This window comes from Topomyia yanbarensis, chromosome 3, assembly GCF_030247195.1.
Source record: "Topomyia yanbarensis strain Yona2022 chromosome 3, ASM3024719v1, whole genome shotgun sequence".
Lineage (NCBI taxonomy): Eukaryota > Metazoa > Arthropoda > Insecta > Diptera > Culicidae > Topomyia > Topomyia yanbarensis.
This window is the reverse complement of record NC_080672.1, coordinates 419454143-419471367: the sequence shown is the minus strand read 5'-3', so window position 1 is coordinate 419471367 and position 17225 is coordinate 419454143. Positions and strand designations below refer to the sequence as shown.

Here is a 17225-nt window from a genome sequence, read left to right as displayed (position 1 = left end):
TGGCACACATCCTGCATCTGCATGACCCACGGTTCACGGTGTGAAAAGGAAGGACAAAATTTATACGTTCGGTTTGAAATATATTTTATTGCAACAAAAAAATAACGATAACTGTACCAAAAAGGCACTTTCAAGTTAGCTTGTTCAGTTCTTCGGCAATATACCACCGCTTGAAGCGTTCCACTGCGCGTTCCCACGACTGCATACTTATCATGCAGTGTCTTTTGTTCGCCGCGTTCGGCTGAAAAATCCGTTCGATTTTTCTAATATGAATAAGTTCCTGCTTATTACGCCAGATGCCGACGTTTAGCCCGGCCAGGAACATTGCTCCCAGTGCCGTTGAGTCAGTTACTTCGCCTCGTTCCACCGGGAGCCCGGTAAGATCGGCCAGCGTTTGGCAAATGAAATCGTTCCGGGACACTCCGCCATCGACCTTGATCCGGGTGAATGTGAACCGTGTTTCGTCCAGTGTGCTCACATACAACAGTGCGATTCGATAGGCTAGGCTTTCGAGAATGGCTCTAACCAAGTGTTCTTTCCGGGTTGATGCTTTGATGCCGATAAAACCGGTGCCGGCGGTGTCGTCACGGATCGGTGGCTGAAAATGGTGTGATTTTCAATTAGCGGTGAAGGTAGGTATCAGATAATCGAACTTGAAAAATGTTATGATGTGACCGACTGACACATAGGAAGAAAATTGTCAGATCAGTAAGTGTGATTTATGAAATTGATGGAGCGCCGAATTATTTGGAAAGACATAAAATATTACCCCCAATCCACTGAAAGCCGGAATGAACGAAACTCCGTCCGAATCGGGAACCGAGAGAGCCATTCCGGACGTTTCGCTAGGATCGACGAACAGTCCAATATTCATTGCCCATTCGATGATGGAACCGTTATCGTTGGACGCCCCCTCCATTAGATAGACTAATTCTGTACCGTGAGGGGATGTCATTTTGTATCCAACCAGCGGATACAATCCATGGACTGAAGCCAAACACGTGGAACCAGTGTTGACGTTTAGGAATGATCCTGTTCCTAGTGTTATCTTAACATCTCCCTTATCGAAGCAGCAGTTCCCCCACAGCGATGCGGATTGATCTGAAATCTGGTAATCTTAGTCAGATGAAGCACTATGCGCAAACCCTTCCAACTATTACCGATGCACCAATTTTAATACGACTTCCAAACAGTGATTCATGCACATAGCCGAAGTCATAAGAGTTATCCACTGCCTTGGGAAGCAGTTCTTTCTATAAAATGTTAAAACATACATCAGAAATCGTCCTTCCTGAAACCATTTTCCGACAAACCTTAATAGAGAACAAATTGAGTGCCCATCCGGCCCATTCCTGTCCGAAGGGATCGTAGAACCCGCTCGCGGTGCAGTTCGTCACATCACTGATATGTTCGACAAAGCGCGTCCGGTCGGTGCCCTGCCGCAGTCGATAAAGCAGCCACGAGTCGATCGTTCCGTACAGGACATTACCGTTCTTCACGTCGCGCTGTAGATCGCCGTTGTTCTGAAGTACCCAAGCGAGTCGCAGGGTGACCTGCGGGTTCATCATTTTGATGACACTTCCGGCCAGAAAACGCTTGCTACGAGAAAAGAAGTGCAGGAATCGGGCGCCGAATTTGAGCATTCTGAAATGGGTGAAGCGGTAAAAAAAAATTTCAAGAGATACGATGTATGTGACAAGAGTACCTTAGCTTCAAGCTGTTGTTCCATTGATGGACGAGTTTATCCGCGCGTAAATCTTTCCAAGTGATGAAATTGTGGTATATCTTTCCGGTGAGACGATTCCAGCAAGTGAACGTATTCCTTTGGGTTGATATGCTCAGACAGTCGATTCGCTCGGCGCTTAGTGAGGCGTCTGAAATTAGAAGCAGAAGAGTTTCAGGTGGAGTACACTTGAATTCAATTTCGTTTTTTGCTTTTGTCTGATTACAAATTTTGTTATCTTACAGCCAATTTAAGATTTGGTTGTTTGATTCCCAGCCTGTTAGGGCATGTCTTCCGTAGACAGATTCACAAAGATCACATGAAAATGACTCAGCGCGCTGAATAGTTGCCATGTGATAACTGAGTTTGCAGTGGCCGGTTAAAGCCCTGATCAGCATGCCGCATGGGGGTTTCGAAAAATGTAGAAGAACACCTTTGTTTGGCGATAGGTTTGTAGATTTCTCCAATAATTGCGATGATCGGACGAAGCCCAGGACCGCATTTTTTCTCTTATCCAACTTGTCGAAATTGGTAGGGTGGGCTCAAGACAAACGAAATCAATCGCTGCACTGCCCTGATCAATTCGTCAGCCCATTCATTTCCAGTAATACCGGAGTGTTCGGGCACCCAGACAAGGTAGATAGTGTTGACAATGCCTAGTTAATTTAGGTTCGGCATGCGATCACTAGCTTGGACCGTTATTTGTCTGAGCTAAGAGCCTTGATTGCAGCCTGAATATCGGAATTTATAACTTTGCCGGACAAGCTATGTTGAAGGGCCGATTGTACCTCGTACATAATCGATGCTCGTGCTACTTGCTAGCTCTAACTTATCGAAAACCAGCACAAGCACTAGCTCAATGAACTTAGCTCTGACAGACTGTGAGCTAGTGCACAGGAATAGGACACAGTGCAGCACCGTTCTTGTGCATAAATGTGAGTTAGCTACTGGAAACTCCACATAATTGTCCCATGTGTATTCACTCTAGTTCTGGATCACTAGGAGGTTGATATTAGTCAATTATTTTCTCCGAACCAGGCCCGCACGCAGAAAATCTTCTAGGGAGAGGTTTTGATGTTTTTCGGTTCCTTGTATAAGAAGGGGAATAGAAACACTCAAATGTTGACGATTTTTTCCGAGGCCCGGAGGACTGAGTCTTGTGTCGACTCGGCTCAACAAATGGAGACAATGCCTGTTATCGAGAGGGAGTCTTGATCAGAGTAAGTGTGTAAGCCTACCGACTAAATATAAACATATTATCCTTCCGGGCCACCGTTAAGTATTACTTCAGAAGGGATTGTGCTCTGGCTCTTTTTGTTTTGTGTTAATCGTTCGTGTTTTTCCATTTAGTCGGTTTCTTGCTTGCTGTCCAGCCTTCGTGGTATAACTGAGCTGCTCAGGTCAGCTGCAAATATCGTCACCTGCCGAGACTCGATCCAATCCAGAGATGCCGAATATAACTACTTACATCTCTTTAGAACAATCTTAGCAGGATTTGTTATCCTTTTTGGCGATACTCCTTCCTATTTATCTACTAGTTGGTGCTGAGAGTTTACTGATGGCGGAAATTCTCTGGATACCGATGCCCATTTTCGTGAGCTATGTAGTTCTCAGCCACTTTGGTATAGATATCACCTGATATTTCTGTAGACGATGATATCCCAATTTCCTCCGAGTTGTTCAATCGTTATTATTCCTCCTTGGCTGCTGTTGCTAGCTCGCTGACTGACCTTTGCTGTGTAACTGATCTACTCACAACTCTTGCTAATACCGAAACATGTCGAGACGTGAAACAATCCTGCGGTGCCGATTAACTGGACTTACATCCTTTTACAATTCCCCTCGCAGGGTTTCCTCAAAAACTTGTTTGTAGAATGACCGAACTCAAATGATATTTTGTGTATCAAAACGGCTCAAACTATATTTTTTCCAGATCAGGAAGTTAAGAAATTTTCAAAAAACCTCATGGGAGGGGTTTGAACCCCCAAAACCCTTCCCTTGCGCACGGGCTTGCTTCGGACAAAACCAGCCTAGAGACTGTGTGGCATCCGGCGGGATGAAGTATCTCATCCAAGAATTGATCCACTGGGTTCCTGCTCCCATGTCGTAAAAGGCGGCTGAAAACAGGAGTCCTCAAGTCGAGATGTGTCTCCGTGCCGAGAACTAAAATATGCTTGTCGCGCACGGAGTGTCGTGGGTCTTACACTTGCTGTGGGAATCTCGGACACAGTGGACGTTCGTTCCTTCGCAAATAGTGGGATTTAAATGATGGTCATTTCCCGAATACCCATTTCGGGGTTCGCTATAGGCGATTATAAGCCAATGTGTCTGGTATCTTCTAGTTGCTGTACAACATGTGCTGATGATGAAATGTGTAGTGCTGTGATCGAGTATAGTTAGAGTAGCACAAATTATTCGTCGGCATAAACGGACAGCCACGATGAATCTATCCAGCCTTCTGCAGGAAGGAAAAGCTTCCATAGATTTGGTTCAATAACCGCATTTCCATATTCGAAACTTCTATGCGGTAAAGCTACTAAACCCCATCTTCGTAGCTTTCAACAAAAAATGGCATGACAAATCCACGTGAAATGCCTCGTGCATGTATATTTACGAATAGTGCTATTGACGCATGTCTTATATGCGACTTCCGAACTCGCGATATTTGTTCTTTCACAATTAATATGACTGTTGATAACACAAACGGGAAATACGTCTATTCTTCGGCATATTTACCGCGTGATTCGCTATCACCTTCTGATGATTTCAAAAGGGTTGTATCATACTGTAGCAAAAATGGGTTTCCCGTCATAATCGGCGGTGATGCAAATGCACACCACATAGTTTGGGGCAGCTCAGATATAAATTTGAGAGGCACCGACTTGCTGGCATACTTATTTAGTACAAATTTGTACATACTTAATGTAGGAAACCGCCCAACATTTGCACGAGCTGACAGAGAAGTGGTGTTAGATGTAACTCACTGCTCGGCGGGTTTACGCATGAGTCGGCAAACTGGCTTGTACCAAACGAGATGGAACCGTCGTTATCTGATCATGAGTACATCGTCTTTGATAATTTAATCAATACGAATGCGAACTTGAACCTCTACGAAGAGGGCTTGGTGACTAGGTGTCATGGGTATCTACCGACGATTGAATCTCCAAGTGACTTGAATGAGGTCGTGGATAAAACAAACTCACTCATAGTAGCAGCATACCAAGAAGGTTGTTCGCTTCGAGTTATGATTACTTCCAGAGTAATATCTTGGTGAAATACTAAACTTGTTCGACACAAAAAGTTTTGTAAAAGATCTTGGAAGAAGATCTTGGAATCGCAGATGCAGGGACAGGTCGGAGGCCTTTAAGTTGGCCCGCAAAGTATACAGAAATGTCCGTCGATCCTCTAAGCGAAGTGGTCGGAAAAACCTCTCCACAAATGTCTCAAGTTTCAACGAGACTAGCAGATTAAATAAGTGACTTTCGAAACCGAAAGACTTTCATGTCAGTTCGATTAGAACTGCTAATGGTGATTACTCGTCTGACGGAGATGTAGTACTCAACTGTCTTTTTGACACCCACACTTTCCAAGCTGTATGGAGCCATCACTGACGACAGCCCCTGAGTTCTTTTCAGCTAGTTCTGATTCTTGGGCATCTGATCGAAGAATTATGACAACCAAATCGATCAAATGGGCGATTGAAAGTTTTTCTCGGTATAAGTCTCCGGGAAAAGATGGAATCATTCCAGTTCTACTTCAAAGAGGATATGAACACTTCAAGCATATGTTCAAAAAGGTTCTTACTCATAACAGTGAAACGCTTAATCGAACATGTTAGCTTGGTTGAGCTAACATGTTTGGTTCAATTTTTGACTTTTATTTCCACCAGGCTCTACTGATTCCTTTCATGGCCCTTAGTAATTATGCAAATTTTGGTACCGATCGGTTGTGTCTACGGACCCTCCAAAAATTTAAATGTTTATATGGAAATTAGTATGGAAAATCGGTTAAAATTGAAAATAAATTCTTAAAAAATCACCTTATCAATCAATTCATAAGAACACTATATATTTCTAAAGATATTCTTCTACTGAACACATTCGTGGAAAATTGTAAGTTTGTGAAAATTTGCTGATAAATGTTATTAACTAAAGAAGCAGCATGACTTCAAAACAAGTGGATTTTATTATTAATCATAGCAACCCTGTTGGAATAGCTGCATCTGCCATACGGGAGCGGTGGGTGGTAAGCCTAGTTTACACTTATAGAACGATGTGTTTAAGGGGGGCGTTTGGTGTAGTGAACAAAGAAATCGACTTCTTTTTATTCGCTTAATTTTTAATATTTGCTATAACACACGCAGATTTCAATCTATCGGCAACAATTTTCGAAAAAAACTGACAGCGACTGCGTGTAAACAGCGTAAACAATACACTCTAAACTACTTCTACCCAAATTCTCAAGAGAAAACCTCTATGGGACATTTTCTACAGCGTTTTTCGGTGATGAAATTTGATTTGAAACACCCTTTACTAGCGTTTTTCATGAAAAATTGGCGAGTACGATAACTCAAAAACTAATCAACGAATTGGCTTGATATTTAATGAGAATGCACAATATGTGCAGCCTGTCGATGAACCACAATTTTTTCTCCCTATTATTTTGAAGAAATATGAGCGAATTTGACAGTAAATATGAGATTTTTCGAGTTTCATTCACTCTGGTTGTGGTCCACTAGGAGGTTGACAACACTCTATTATTTTAATCCGGACAAAACCAGCCTAGAGACCGTGTGGCATCCGGCGGGTTGGAGTATCTCATCCAAGAATTAGGAGTCCTCAAGTCAAGTTGTTTCTCAGTGCAGAGGACTGAATGGCATGCAGGACTTAAATATGCCTGTCGCGCACGGAGTGTCGTGGTTCGATGTAAAATGAGCGAATTTTACAGTAAATATATGAGATTTTTCGGTTACCATGAACTTTTTTCTATTTTTGTGGATCATCGACTAACTACACGTCTAAGCTTTACAAAACTTGTTGAATTTCATGTATCAGACAATTTTATCGAGAGTTATCGTGTTTGCCGCTTCTCAACATGGAAATGGTTGGACGTCTACTCTTGGAACGCTCGTATGTGTGGCTCTGTATGACTGAAAATATTTTTTTTTATTCGTGCACAATAAATGTATACATAAATCTTAATATTACAAAAAAGGGCGCCTTCAAAATCGTAAACCAAAATAACCTTTGGTTTTAGCACTTTACACCCGACGCCTCCCTTAAACCTTTTTTAAGCAATACGCGCGGCTATGTATTCTGGTTGCAGTTGAAAACTGGAAAATGCAACCAGCGACAATCGTATTTTTTCTGGTTCTAAACAATGGAATCATGTCGGAAGTAGTGCGATGTATACGTACAATGATGCGCTATACAGCGCACTACTACCAACATCATGAATTAGCACTAAACAAGAGAAAAAACTATTGTCGCTGGCTGGATTTTCCAGTTTTCAACTGCAATCAGAATATAACTGCATATCGATAACACCATCTATTATATATGCTATTATATGTCAATAGATGTCTATCGCTGAAGTATACGCCTTTTTGAAACATTAAATGCGAACAGAATTCGTGAAAAAATCATAATTGTTTAATTTTATTTTGTTGCTGCTTTCTATCATTAGATTTTTTGGGTTTCTTACTTGATTCTACCCTCGAAAATATCGCGCCCCAAGTTCTTCTCCGAACGACGTTAAACTGAATTTCAACCAAATCTTGCTGAAAGACAGTTTAACGCGTAATGTTCATATTCTGGAAATTTGCTGAAATTTCTTTGCATAGTTTGGTAAATTTAAAGATTTTTTTTTTAAATTCACGCGACGAGAAAATTCAGCCAACTAAAAAATTAAATTAAAAAATAAGCTAGCAAACCGCAAAAATGTAGTACGCCACAGTTTCGAGAGAGCGTGATATTTACCGTCAGAGATTAGTTTAATATCGTCGTAAAATAGAAACAAACAATAATTCGAAATTGGCCGGGATATTTTTGGTATTGCAAGCAATCTGCTGTTGCGACAAGCGAAGTCAGATTAGGTCACAATCGGGATTATGAACCAGAAAAGAGAATTTATCACAAAAAGTTCCTTCAGAAACGTCGACTACCTCTTTTAGACAAGACTGTTATTCATCGATGTTTTGGCCTGATATGACATCGTGCCGTTATGCTAAATCAGATCTAGAGTTTTATAGAGTTATCAAAATACATTTTGTGCCCAAAGACTGCAATACGCCAAATTACCCGGAATATCAGTGAATTGACAGATACAATTATGGCAATTACGAAGCAGCAGCTAAAAAGTTCAGATAATACTAAAAATGAAATAAAATTAGAAGAAAGCTGGGAAGAAACTGTTTTCAAATATTATTTATGACAACCTGCATCTTTTTTTAAATTTGAATAACGAATTCATTTTTGGCTACGGATTCTACTTAGTGCAATAATTTCTTGGATTACCCACAGATAACAGACGTTTAGGCTAAAACAAAATTTCTTCAAAAACCTGTGTAAACTTTCAAATTGATATACGTTGAAAATCCGTGTTTCACTATTGCCATCTGCGCAACTGTTTGCTACACGTGTTTGACAGCTGCACTCTACCTGCATTGTAGTGATCACTGCGCCATCTGCAAACGTTTGCCAAACATGTTTCAGATGTCTGATTTATTCGGAATTTCAGCAGCGGGTATTTACACACGATTCAAATCGAGCCTAAACGCCTGTTATCTGTGGATTACCTTTCATTCTAAAGCTAAATATATCTAAAATACTAGAAGTACACGTGAAATAAACTACATCAATACCGCTCATTTTGATGCGTTTAAAATCGGCTTGAGCTAATTAAAATCAGAAATGCATGTGCCGAGGGTTCGTTTGTCTGTTCCATTTGACCATGCATTTTAATACGACTGATCAAACAATATGACAATCTACGAAAATCAAGCAACAATATGCCAAAAAAAATTAACTTTTAAAAATATATCTTGATTACGATTTCAACACGAAGGTGTCTTTAAACGAATGTATTGCCTAAAATTTGATCTTTATTTTTAAAATCACTTACAAAATTATTATTCTTAACATATTGAACGTGAGCAGTACTACGTTTCTGATGTGATGAAACTGGACACAATGTGACAATGAAGACTGTGCAATCAATCAATATTGTGTTGTTGTGTTTCCTACAGATGATTTAGAATAAGGATGATTCATTTTCAAGTCTTGCATTTTCTGCTAAAGAATAGGATAAGTAATAACGATTCTTTGGTTGACCTAGTGTCTCTTGCCGTGGCCCATAATTTATCTTTGCAGTTGAAGTTAAACCGGTTTAACCAAAACTGAAATCAGCATATAAAGGATGTCCTTCTTATGATCGGTATAATAATAATCCAAGAATGATCATCAAAATATATTTCGAATCAAAAAAAAATTGGTCCGCTCTTTTCTTTTGAAGTTTTCAAGGAGCCCGGTTCCAGTGTGCTCATACGTAAAGACAGTACTGGCAGAAGGGAGGAGTCATGATAATCCAATCAAAGTTAAACCATCTTCAGAGAATGGTTTTGATGGCGATGACTAGTGCGTTCTCGACAACACCTACTGTTGCCCCAGAAACACTCTTGAACATAAAACACATATGGTGTCTGGTGAAGCACTCTCTTGTGCATACCGTTTCCATATTACTGAGCTCTGGAACAGTAACTCGATAGATCGTGCAACTAGCCACACAAGACTGTAGCTCCAAATGGTTACTTGGGATGAGTATACACTTGCTCCTAGTGACCTTAGACTCACATTTAGTTTGCTTTTGAAACTTTCAATGTGAGAATTCCTCATCGCGAGGGATGGCTATCTGGATGGATGAAGCGACAGAAGATTGCATAGCTTTCTATACTGACGATTTTTTGTTGGAGGACTGAAGGAGATGAGATGATTATTTTTTTTTGTTCCGGAGCGCTTGGCTGCGGAAGTCTGAGATTGTTCATATAGAGCATTCCGTTCATAAAATTGGAACAAGGAGATCTGATTTTCGTACCGGAAAAAATAAAGGATAGGCAAATTCTTACAATACGGATACCGTTGTTAAGAGTTTTATAGCAATTAGTCGTGCGCGTGGGTAATATTAGAAACATAACCATAACCATAATCTCGACATTGGTTGACCAAACTCTTGCATTTTTGAATCATTATCAAACATTATTCAACAGATTAGATAAAACAAAGCGCCATTAGATCTGCCTGATTTCGTTATTATCAATCGCAGTTTTTACTACGTCCTAGACGACAAACATTATCATAAACGTGTACTTACCCGCCATTGCATTTTTGATCGTACGTATCACGCTGTCCCACAGTTGACTGGGGACGATCTCCACTTGTCCAGGCGATGGATACAATAGTTCGACCTTTCATTTTCATGAAACAGAAACATCGAATTAGGAAGGTTTAAGCTCGTACAAAAAATGATTACCTACTTGCTCATGGGCTGTGCCAACGACATCCAGTTGTGCGATATCACGATTGGCAGCATAGATAAAGCATTTAATCGTAGTGGTGCCAATGTCCAGCGAGGCGATATATTTTTCCCCGGCTAAATTCACAACGTGGTTATTATTCCCCAGATCCATGGCGTGCGTGGAGAGAAGACAAAATTTTAAAGGTTTAATTAAACCACTTAAACTATCACTTGAAGGTAGTCATAAACCACTACAAACTAGTAAACAAATCACAGCGCTACACTCGCGTGCGCAACGGATGATAAGGTAGACTGTAAGTAAATGTGATTTACACAGGCTCGCCTCACGGTGGAAGCGCTCGTCGGCAATGACGTCGCCCAACTGATCGATGCATTACTTCATCGCATAGGAAACACCACCAGCAGCGAATGGGATTCGTTAACGGGCTGTGTGTTGTTGAATGTTTTGTAATTTTCATACGCTCATTTGTATGCGGACTTGTGGCGTAGATGCATCCATAAACTGCGTGCCAATGTTATTTCAATGTACGATCAGTTCACTCTGGCTGGTGGTATATCAGCGCCAGTATACCGGTTTGTGCTCGATGTGATAAGTTAAAGTTGCACAATTCAATTTTTGAAGCGCTATTTATGGAACAGATTCATTTCATTCATTACAACCAATTATCGCACAAATAAATTGTGTTGTATTCGTAGTGCCCGTACTGCCGACGGTGTGTTGTATAAGCATAAGTTGACTGCAAACATTCCTCATAGAAAAATTGTGTTCGAATTTCGATCGGTTCCAGGAAATCTAATCATCAGACATTTGAAGTGATAATATGTCAAAATGTTTTAGGTACAATACTACTTTAAGCTGAAGATCAAGTTGCCGTTATAAAGAGCGATACATAGCGCTTACTACTATTGTATTTGTCTTTATATACTGAATCCAATACTCGTACATGAATTGGATCACGCAAGGTTGTTGCACTGGATTGTCTTTTACTGTCGTTGTTTATTTCATCAATCAGACCCATTAACCCAGTAACTTCTAAGACACTACTCTATAAATGCAAAAGAGGCTAATTATCGCAGTACAAACTCGAGAAAAAAACATTTCTTTCGAGAAACAATGCTCACCGTACACTTACTTAGAAACTATAATGAACATATCATTTGCTTATCATTCGAAAAAGGTGGAACGCGATATAAGATCATCTCATAAACTAGTTTCAATACGTTCGAGTGAAATGGATTATTAATTCCATCAGTACATATACTAAAGAATCCAGCCCCAAACCGGAAGGTTTGTTAATAGTCAGTAGGATCGTAGCACTAGCCCTGCAATTGTCTCGTTTACTAATAATCGATTGATCTATCTAGAAGGTACTATTCCGTATAGCACCCAGGTATTTACTTTTTTGGGATCGTTAGATCATAAATGTCCACTGCTTAAATATTGCGATTTTCCGGTGTCTTACACTGAACGTCAGTCTTTATTTCACTGAACCATACCTTTAAATCCGCTGGATTCTGTCAGTGATTTCTTGGTAGTAGGAATCTGCAACCGCATTATAAACGCCTTTTAGTTTGCATCGTTAAATGACATACAAAATTAACACAAACAGTTGCACAATTACGTTATTATTATGCCTAATTAGCGAATAATTCACTCGAAACTACGAGCTTCTCGTGATAAGTGACAATTTTGATTTGTTATGTTAGGGGCCGTACACAAATGACGTAGCATTTTTTCGTCGATTTTTGACCCCTCCCTCCCCCCACGTAGCATTTGGTCACAAAATTCTAACCTCCCCCTCGTAAATAACGTAGCATTTACCTACCCCCTCCCCCTCGTCCCATGCAAAGCGCTCGGGTGATGAAAAAAAATTACATATGTTTTTCAATTATTTTAAATACACCTCCTTTCAAAATTTTTCACGACTTTTATCAACATTTTCATTATGACAGCAAATTGCGTTCAAAATAAGCCCATTTTATGACAAATATATAGTGTTGATAGTTATGTTTTGAATTTTATATGTGAAGGAGAGCATGAAGGCAAGTTCTCTCAGTTCAAAATCGTGCAGCTGCCAATGATTCTAAGAACCAAACGTTCATCTAAATTACTAAATTTTGTTTGATTGAATCCGAACTGAAAATTTAATTCAGCTTATAAATTAAGTCTACTAGTTACAATATTAGATAACTAATGTAGCAAGCATACAAAATCTTTTCGTATTTTTGCGAACCTGTAATTCCGCGAATCGTAAAATTTACCTCATGAAAAACCGCATGTTTGAATTTAAATTCATTTCTCTTGGCAATGGAGGATCATTATTTAAAACTCATTGTTTTCTCTAAACAATGGGTTTCAAACTTAATGCTACGTCGCGCAACTTCTGACCCTACCCTCCCCCTCGTCACACTTCGTCACAAATTTGGTATACCCTCCCTACCCCCCAAAATGCTACGTCATTTATGCATGGCCCCTTAATAAATATGTATTCCCTCAAGTAAACATTTCTTATGCGCATGTGCGGAACATATTACCACGTGTTTACATGGGGTAACATTATTTCCACAGTATTTCATGCGTATGTACCCAGTCAAATACATTTGGATTTTGAATTGAAGTTTTGACCCGATTTTGTCACAATTTCAGCTCAAATCAATCAATCGATCAAGTCAGAATGTGCTGTGTCTTTTGAGCCTGAGTTCTGGCAGAAACTAGTTGCGTGTACTTGCTAATCATTTGTACTAAAATGAGGTGCCATAACAATATTAAAATCATAGCTGTTTATGGCTTAATTATAGCGAGATTATAAACGCCTTCTGCAATAATAACAACTAATGATTGGCGTTAAAGCACAGACTGTAGTCTGTCCTTCTAGTACGTACATATTGAGAAACATTTGCTTCTATTAGCTATAGCTGATGAAATATGACAGATCTGAATAGTAATTAGAGACATTGTCGAACTCAACAAAGCATGTATAGGCATTCTCAGGTTCAATAATTGTAAAACTGTTTTGAATGCACCGAAATTATTTCACATATTGTCTTCATTAAAATGAGCGCAAAAGATATCAAAATTTCGGCTAGATTCCATCTATGTTATTATTCAAAATCATGAATAATTAAATTATCAGGTTATAAAGAAATTATTCTAGTTTTTGACATTAAAAATGTCTTACTCCACTATCTGGGGCTAGGTGCAATTCTAAAATCTGAAACATCTCCTTTGTAACGAAACTATGTAAGGTTTGCACGCTTATAACTCCGCTATTACTGTTATCGTTAAAGTTGAAACCTGCAAAATCAGACCAGCGACAATAGTTTTTTCTCTTGTTTTGTACTAATCCATGTCATCGGAAGTAGTACGCATTATAGCGCAACATTGTACGAATAAAGCGCACTACTTCCGACGTGATTTGTAACCCGTCAGGGTAACAATTTAGCACTGGGTGGAAATATACCTATTCGTGTGTACTCTCTCCGTAGAGTGTATTGTTTACGTAAAATTATGCTCACCGCTGTTCGATACCGTTCACATTACTTTGTAAAGTTTTGTATAGTTTCGCGTTTGTGAACGATTTTGTGCGTTCAGATATGTGTAGTAATTTTTGTTTCGTGTTTGTATATTAATAACGTAGGGCTTATGTAGGTCACCGCTCTTCTCTTGCTGTTATAGTGGTTGCTGTTTATGCTGCAAGGGAGATGACAGTTATGCGGCGGGGCAGTTTTGTGGTGTGGAACGATTTGTTTTGGTCGTCGGGAAAGCGGCCATCGAGACGTCGTCGATAATTTTCGCGATAGTTTACCGGCACCGTACCTGTGAGAGTTTAGTGCGTGCGTGCGATGGAAACAAAACCCGTCAGAAAATGACGTACCACGGCAACGAAAAGACGTCCAGAAAATTGTTTTTTTTTCGGGACAGTTTCCTGCCACCGTAACCAACGTTCAGTGCGCGTGTGCGACGATAGATTTCCGTCGAAAGTGCCGGCCCGTAGTCCGGGTGCTCGTTTGTTTAGTAATGCTGGATCGCTATCGGGGGAAGCTAACTACCAAGGAGTTTTCGCTTCCCCGGATAACCGTAAAGGATCCAGACGTACCAAATCACCCTCGCTGGGAAGGATAAGCCGAACGAGGGCATAGCAGGGTGGACAGCGGCCCCCCCTGGGAAGAACACTGCGGTGTCTTCCGGGATTCTTAGCGAAGAGCAAAGAATCCGGTGATTCGTCACCACCGTCGCTAGGGATGTTCCAACAAATGAGCCTTGCTCACCTCCCTAGCTAATAGACAAAAACCGCTGCTGGAGCAGCCTAAGATACGCAAAACGCACTGAAAAAAATATTTTCCTATTTTTGGAAAATATTTTTTTCTTCCGGAGTAAGGGGTGCTTCTACTAAATCAAGAATTTTCGTAAGTCGGTGAAATTTCTTCCGCAATATTTTTCCGCGGTCGTATTTATTTTTATTTACATGATATATTTTTTGATTTTTCGTAATTTGTCCGAATTTGTGAATTGGGTTGTTTTTGTTTGGTCTGCCGGACAACTTGCTTGAAGTTGTTGTCTTCATTTGGCCGTGGTGGCTGATAGCATTGAATCCTCAATCTGGTTTGATACATTTTTGGTACAATTTTATTTCCTGAAATTTTAAGGGAACCGTTAGTGGGCGAAAAATCAGTAATATATACTGTATCAGTACTTACATTCTTTGTGTCTTGGTGATTTCTTCCAATATAGCGCGAGTTATTGTAGCGTTGGAGAAATTCAACCAAGCGTGTGTGTTCATGCGCGTCGATCATTTGCATTTCGATGAGCTGGATTTTGAGTTGATGTCTCGAAGCATTACTATCTCACCTGATTCGGATCTTTCGGGTGTCCAGCGGCAGCGGCGTCTTCGGGGAATTTGGTCGCATGTGCGGCCGACTCGGAGGAAAATAGTCCGTACTTATCGGGGTGACGTGGGTGAAGAAAAGAAGATCTGCCTTGGTAAACTACCAACAATCAAGGAAGATCTCCAGTACCGGTGCCCAAACAAGGAGATTTACCAAACACGGTTGCTTCATTTGGGGTCTAGGCTCCAGGTTATTCAAAATTATGCGGCAGAGGAGGTCAACTAGGAAATTTCAGGGTTGTTGGAGGATGTTCTTGCAGTTTATGACAGTCATTTCAGTGACAAACAGGCAACACTTCCTACCGATAACTAACTAGGAGAGGATGGAGAAGTTTTGGGAAATTTGTTGAGAACAGACGTGTCTGCAATTCCACAGGGATCCAATCCTTCCCATAACGAAGGATCTCTTTCTAAACAGCTCACAGGAGACGACCTGTTGCGTGTCTTGTGCGAGATGAGGGACGAGATTCGACAATTGCGACAGCAATCCGACGATAATAGAGCCCTAGCGTCTCAGGGGTCTGATTCTTTTTCAAAATCTACCGAAACGCTAATGGACGGGATTGCTTCACTGACAACAATTTCGTCAGTTTTAAGAAAGACAGTTCAGGAAGTTGTCTCACTTCGAGAATCCGTCAGCGAACTTCGGACACTAGTACATAATAAGGAAAGTACTCCCGAGATGCATCTGCAAACCGATCTGGAAGATTTGCGTTTGATGAACGTACCCGATGCACTTGACGCACCAGAGATTCCTCGCCCAATACCGGATTCACAGCCCCGTACCAAACTCAGAACCAGCTTTACGTTCCTGAGTTGACCGAACAGCGGTCGGGACCGGAACGGGACCAAATGAATTTTTGGACACCGTAGCGAGTTACGCTGCGTGTGAACAAATGTGCGAAGACGAACTCAATTCTGCGATGCATTTGTTCACTGGTAATGCTTTGGCCTGGTGTCAGGCTATGCGTGCACAAAACCGGTTGTTTAACTGGAACCATCTTGTTTGCAAGCTCAAGATAAATTTTGTACATCCTGAACTTGATGCTACGCTCAAGATGAAGACTCTCCAGCGCCGGCTGATGCATATTTCCTGGAAATGGGAAAAAATATTTCGTGCTATGACGGTGCCAATGGCACCGAGCGAAAAGCCGATTATAGATTCCATTGTTGAGAACCAAAGAAAATATGATTGTCGCTGGTTGGATTTTTCGGTTTTCAACTGCAACCAGAATAAATCCAGTTTAATCACTTATACATCAGCTGGTAATTTTAAAATATTAGTGCAATGAAAGTACCCGGATAGAATTTTACAATAGCATTTACCCTACAAACAATCATACAACAATAAATATTATAGTTATTACTGTTTCAGCATTGTTCGATGCAAAGTTTTCACAGCAGATCTACAATAAAATTTCATGTAACAATAAATTTTACTGTTAAGCAAAAAACTGATACGGCTAATTCACATTGAATTTTACATTTTTTTATGGAGAAAAATCGATTTTTTTAATGTTAAGATACATAACCACCCCCCTTTTTTACTGTAAAAGTCTATTTTACATTGTAATTTACTGTAAAAACGTTAAAGTTTATTGTTTTTGTATTGTAGCGTAATACTAAAACTCACTGTAAATTATTGTAAAATTACAGTACTGTCACAGTGAAAATTATGGTTTTGTTACTGTACATTTCTATTCGGGCAGCCTACTAAAAATCAGTAAAAGTGAAAAGTTCACGAAAAACCTGTTTTAATCCACCTAGTAGTGCGATTGTGCCTTTCTCATTTACCCAAACTATGATGCATTAGCTGGTTATGTTCAAAATAATTGTGGAAATGTCTACTACATTCTTATTATATTTAGCACGTATCCTCCCAGTCAAAAAGGGTAAGTAGCTGGCTAGCGGGGAGCTATTTGCCTACTCGGATGCGCTAATTGCCCTACAATTTGCCAGCAATTTGCTGGCAATTAGGGGGCTATTTTATATACAACATTTGGGCGATTTGCCGCCGTCATTTTTTTGCCGCTCAACCCGCCCTTAAATCGCTCCTAAATCGCCCAGGGAACGCGCCATTTAAT

At 40.3% G+C, this 17225-nt stretch overlaps 1 protein-coding gene across 1 annotated transcript; it reads right to left on the bottom strand.

The window, feature by feature from the left end:
* Nucleotides 1-72: 72 nt before the first annotated feature.
* Nucleotides 73-11955, bottom strand: LOC131690768 (putative glycerol kinase 5). Its single transcript, XM_058976759.1, has 8 exons — nucleotides 11753-11955; nucleotides 10254-10369; nucleotides 10091-10184; nucleotides 1706-1874; nucleotides 1314-1644; nucleotides 1161-1253; nucleotides 770-1108; nucleotides 73-598 (listed from the first exon to the last, which is right to left on the bottom strand). The coding sequence occupies exons 1-8, from the start codon at nucleotides 11808-11810 to the stop codon at nucleotides 131-133; spliced, it is 1668 nt and encodes a 555-aa protein (XP_058832742.1). The 5' UTR covers nucleotides 11811-11955; the 3' UTR covers nucleotides 73-130.
* Between the last annotated feature and the right edge of the window lie 5270 nt (nucleotides 11956-17225).